Source organism: Chiloscyllium plagiosum, chromosome 31, assembly GCF_004010195.1.
Source record: "Chiloscyllium plagiosum isolate BGI_BamShark_2017 chromosome 31, ASM401019v2, whole genome shotgun sequence".
Taxonomy (NCBI): Eukaryota; Metazoa; Chordata; class Chondrichthyes; order Orectolobiformes; family Hemiscylliidae; genus Chiloscyllium; species Chiloscyllium plagiosum.
In genome coordinates this window covers 41915821-41920986 of record NC_057740.1, presented here as the reverse complement: position 1 = coordinate 41920986, position 5166 = coordinate 41915821, and the positions used below count along the sequence as shown (strand labels likewise).

The following is a 5166-nucleotide window of genomic DNA, read 5'->3' as shown; positions in this document are numbered from 1 at the left end:
TGGATGAGTGCCATGCTTCTAGGAATTCCGTGGTTGTTCTCTGTTTGGCTTGTCCTATAATAGTAGTGTTGTCCCAGTCGAATTCATGTTGCTTGTCATCTGAGTGTGTGGCTACTATTATAGGACAAGCCAAACAGAGAACAGCCAGGGAATTCCTAGAGGCATGGCACTCATCCACAGATTCAATCAATAAGCACATCGACCTGGACCCAATATACCGACCACTGCAGCGGACAGCTGGAACTGACAACCGGAAGCGGCAGATTCAAATCACTATAAATGCCGGAGGAAAGATCACAGAAGCACTTCACAGGAGGCTCCCAAGCCCTGAGGATGAAACGTCTGCAACACAAATTCCCAGCTCGGCGAACAGAACCACAACAGTGTAGAGGAGCTTTACTCTGTATCTAACCCCGTGCTGTCCCTGTCCCTGGGAGGGTTTGATGGGGACAGTGTAGAGGGAGCTTTACTCTGTATCTAACCCCGTGCTGTCCCTGTCCTGGGAGGGTTTGATGGGGGACAGTGTAAAGGGAGCTTTAGTCTATCTAACCCCGTGCTGTCCCTGTCCTGGGAGGGTTTGATGGGGACAGTGTGGAGAGAGCTTTCCTCTGTATCTAACCCTGTGCTATCCCTGTCCTGGGAGGGTTTGATGGGGACAGTGTGGAGAGAGCTTTCCTCTGTATCTAACCCCATGCTGTCCCTGTCCTGGAATTGTTTGATGGTGGGGGGGAGAAACAGTGTAGAGGGGTGGCTCCGTGGTTAGCACTGCTGCCTCCCAGCGCCAGGGACCCAGGTTCGATTCCAACCTTGGGCGACTGTCTCTGTGGGTCTCCTCTGGGTGCTCCGGTTTCCTCCTGCAATACAAAAGATGTGCAGGTCAGGTGAACTGGCCATTCTAAATTGCCCATAGTGTTAGATGCATTAGTCAGAGGAGAATGGGTCTGGGTGGGTTACTCTTTGGAGGGTCAGTGTGGACTTGTTGGGCTGAAGGGCCCGTTTCCACACTGTAGGGAATCTAATCTAATCAACCCCGTGCTGTCCCTGTCTTGGAAGTGTTTGATGGGGAAACAGTGTAAAGGGAGCTATACTCTATATCTCACCCCGTGAGTATCAGTCAGTTTGAAAAGGTGAAGTACTGACATTGATTCTGATTGATGTTCCAGGCCTCTCTGAATAAACTGATGGAGACTCTGGGCAAGGCTGAACCTTTCTTCATTCGCTGTATCCGTTCCAATGCTCAGAAGGTGAGCAGTGTTATTGGTGTTGGGCTTTCTTTTATTCACCCTGGGCATTTTGGTGTCACTGGCTGGGCCCAGTATTTATTGCCCATCCCTAGTTGCCCCTTAAGAAGGTGGGGATCAGCTGCCTTCTTGAACTGCTGCAGTCCACCTGTTGTGGGTTGACCCACAGTGCCCTTAAGGAGGGAATTCCAGGATTTTGACCCAGAGACAGTGAAGGAACTGTGATGTATTTCCAAGTCAGGATGGTGAGAGGCTTGGAGGGGAACTTGCAGGGGCTGGCGTTCCTTGTATCTGCTGCCCTCGTCCTTCTCGATGAAAGTGATCGTGGGTTTGAAAGGTGCTGCCTGAGGAGCTTTGGGGAGTTTCTGCAGTGCATCTTGTAGATGGTACACACTGCAGCTACTGGCCATCAATGGTGGAGGGAATGGATATCACAGAGCTGTGACCATGTGTCTGTGTCTCTGCTGTGGGCCTGTGACCTTCTGTCTGTGTCTCTGCTGTGGGCCTGTGACCTTCTGTCTGTGTCTCTGCTGTGGGCCTGTGACTGTGTGTCTGGGTCTCTGCTGTGGGCCTGTGACCGAGTGTCTGTCTCTCTTTGCAGATGGAGCTTTGTTTTGATGATGATCTGGTTCTGCAGCAGCTGAAGTACACAGGAATGCTTGAAACAGTCCGTATTCGCCGCTCTGGGTACAGCGCCAAGTACACCTTCCAGGTAAGGGTGACCGGACTGATGGTGGGGGAGGAGGGTGTTGGAGCTGAGAGGCTGTGAACGTGTGAACGTGTTCCCCATGGAAACCCCTTTCCCCAAGAGCTGTATCACAGAGTGTTGGGACACAGGAAGCAGAGATGGAAAGAATTCCGGCTTCCAAAAGGTAAAGCAGGGAGGTGCAGCTTGGAATGAGGGTTCTGTGTTCCAGAGAGAGAGAAGGAGACTCACTTTATACTCTGACATTAAACTCAGTCTCTTCTTTCTGACCATTCTGTTCTTCAGGAATTCCTGGATCACTTCCGAGTGCTGCTGCCTAAGAATGTTGAACCAGTACAGGAAGTGATTGATGCGTTGTTCAACAAGTTGGAGTTGGACAGAAACAACTGTCAGATTGGAAAAACCAAGGTAAGGTTGGCCAGACTTCATCGAAACAGGAACAGGCGCTGGTCATTCAGCCCTGCAGCTTGCACCACCATTCCATTAGGTCGCTGATCTGTTTGTGTTTTGAAGTCTATCTTCCCACCTTCCCCAGTAACCTGTGATTCCCTGCCTGACAAGAACATAGCTCTGTCTGCATTAAAGATATTCACTGACCCCCATCTGCCCTGCCTTCTGAGGTAGACTGTCAAAGTTGCACAACTCTCCAAGAAAAATGTTCTCCTCATCTCTGTCCAAAACCAGTGCCCCCTGATTGTGGAGCACCTTGACAAGAGGAAACATCCTCTCCATATCTACCCTGTCAAGATCATTCGGGATGTTATACCCTGCAATCAGGTTCGTCCTCACTCTTGCAAACTCCACTGGAAACCAGCCCAGTCTGTCCAAAGACAAACCCCCCCCCCCCTTCCAGGTATCAATCCCACAAACCTCCTGGATTTCTATCCTTCCCTGAATAAGGACACCGAAACTGTATCTGTCTCTGACCTCCCTAGTGTCCTGTTCACAGCAGCCTTTCCCACTCGGTCTGACAGGGTCCCGGTGCTGAGCTCAGGGTCAAAAGGTGGATTGGTGTGACAGGAGGTGGGGGGTGTAGTGTGACCCTTAACCTGGGGATTTTGGGGCGGGGTGGTTGGGGTGTCTGTATCATTCAGTCACATTTGCTGTTTCTGCCTCATGAGGTTGAGTGTGTGTGTGTGTGTGTGTGTGTGTGTGCGCCCCATCTAGTGGTTAGCAAGAGTAGTGTAGCATTTTAATTTCCTCAGCAAATCCAACTAGATCCAAATTCAAGAAAAATTGCAGCAATCTTGCAAAAAAAAACCAATACAGCATGGATAGGTTAGTGGCAAAATGGAATGCGTGATCTGTAACTGAGGTGAGCAAAAACCAATTCACCTATCCAACACCTTGAACATTTCCTCCCTCCCCACTGATGCTCAGTAACAGCAGTGTGTCTTAACTTCAAGATGCAGTTGTAGTTAACAACTGCAGAAATTCACCAAAGATCCTTTGGCAGCACCTTCCAAACCCACAATCAGTTCCATCTAGAAGGACAAGGGCAGCAGATACATGGGAACACCACCCCCTGCAAGTTCCCCTCCGAGCCACTCACCATTGGAAATATATCACCGTTCCTTCACTGTCGCTAAGTCAGGATCCTGGAATTCTCTCCCTTAGGACATTGTGGGTCAACCCACAGCAGGGAGACTGCAGCGGTTCAAAAAGGCAGCTCACCCCCACCTTCCCAAGGGGCAACTAGGGAAGGGCAATAAATACTGGACCAATCCATGACACTCATTTTCTGTGAATGAGTAAAAATTGAAACAGAATATTCTAGAGAAATTCAGCATCTGGCACGTCTGTGGGGAGGTAGTGCGTTAATGTATTGAGTCAAACTGAATTGTGTTGTTGGAGCTGCACCCAGGAGTATTCCATCACATCCATGACTTGTGCCTTGGAAATGGTGGACAGGCTTTGGGGAGTCATGAGGTGAGTTACTCACTGCAGGACTCCCAGCCTCTGCCCTGCTGTTGTGGTCACTATGTTTAATGGCTGATCCAGCAGGAGTTAGTGTTTGGGAATGTGTACACCAGCTCCCAGCACTTGCTGACTGGGAATGTTGCGTGCAGAACAGGCAGGAGGCTGACCCTTGGAGGAATTCAGAAACGTTTAGGGCCTTTCAGGTGGAGAGGGGAATTGAAATTAAAATCTCAAAACACCAAAACAGTTTCTGTTGGCTCAGACCGAGCTGGATGTGTTCTCCTGTTAATGGTGTGTGCATGAAAGGTTCAGTGTTACTGTCTGACTGAGCTCTCTCCTTCCCTCCCCACCCTCACCCATTCTCCCCCCCTCTCCATCCCAGGTTTTCATGAAGGAAACTGAGCGCCAGAAACTTCAGGATGTATTGCACAAGGAAGTGATCCGGAAAATCCTGCTCCTGCAGACCTGGTTCCGAGCAGTTCTGGACAGGAGAAGATTCCTGAAGAGCAGACAAGCTGCAATCACTATCCAGGTACTGGAACCTGTCAAATACCTTCACCTTGGCTCAACCAATAATACTCCGGGACAGGAGCAATGGCACGGAGGCAAGCTCTGTCCAGTCCTGCATTCCCACCAATGAGGCACCAAGAAACTAAACAACATCCCCAGCTCACAGCCTGTGTAATTATACAGAGTCAGTGTTTACTCCGCAGGGTCCGGGTCACTCACTCTGTAACTGTACAGAGTCAGTGTTTATTCAGGAGGATCAGAGTCACTCATTCTGTAACTGTACAATTAGTGTCTATTCCTGTTGAAGGGCTTTTACCCGAAACTTCGATTTTCCTGCTCCTCGGATGCTGCCTGACCGGCTGTGCTTTTCCAGCACCACACTCTTCAACTCTGATCTCCAGCATCTGAGTCCTCACTTTCTCCCAGCGTTTATTCAGAGGGTAAGGGTCACTCACTGTGTAACTGTACAGAGTCAGGGTTTATTCAGCAGGTTAAGGGTCACTCACTGTAACAGTATAGAGTCAATGTTTATTAGCAGGATAAAGTTAGTTACGGTGTAACTCTCCTTGTCTCTCTCTCTCTCTCTCCCCCTCTCCGCATCATACTTGAACTCGCTCTCCACTCATGTGCTCTGCCTCTCCCTCCCTGTCACTCGCGGTGCTCTGTCTGACTCCTCTCCCCCCAGGTCTGTTTTCGGTCCTACCTCGTTCGGTTGGCTTTGCGACGAGTGCGAGCAGCCGCTGTGATCCAGGGTGCCTGGAGGCGATATGTGCAGAGACGTGATTTGAG

At 50.0% G+C, this 5166-nt stretch overlaps 1 protein-coding gene across 1 annotated transcript in view; it reads left to right on the top strand.

The window, feature by feature from the left end:
• LOC122565058 (unconventional myosin-IXb-like) overlaps positions 1–5161 on the top strand; it is a gene marked incomplete at its 3' end in the record, with an annotated part of 46951 nt that extends 41790 nt beyond the window's left edge. The window contains exons 17-21 of the mRNA XM_043720688.1: positions 1164–1244; positions 1843–1953; positions 2233–2355; positions 4250–4399; positions 5063–5161. Coding sequence (XP_043576623.1) covers positions 1164–1244; positions 1843–1953; positions 2233–2355; positions 4250–4399; positions 5063–5161 — 564 coding nt within the window. The remainder of the gene's footprint in view (positions 1–1163; positions 1245–1842; positions 1954–2232; positions 2356–4249; positions 4400–5062) is intronic.
• Positions 5162–5166: the final 5 nt, after the last annotated feature.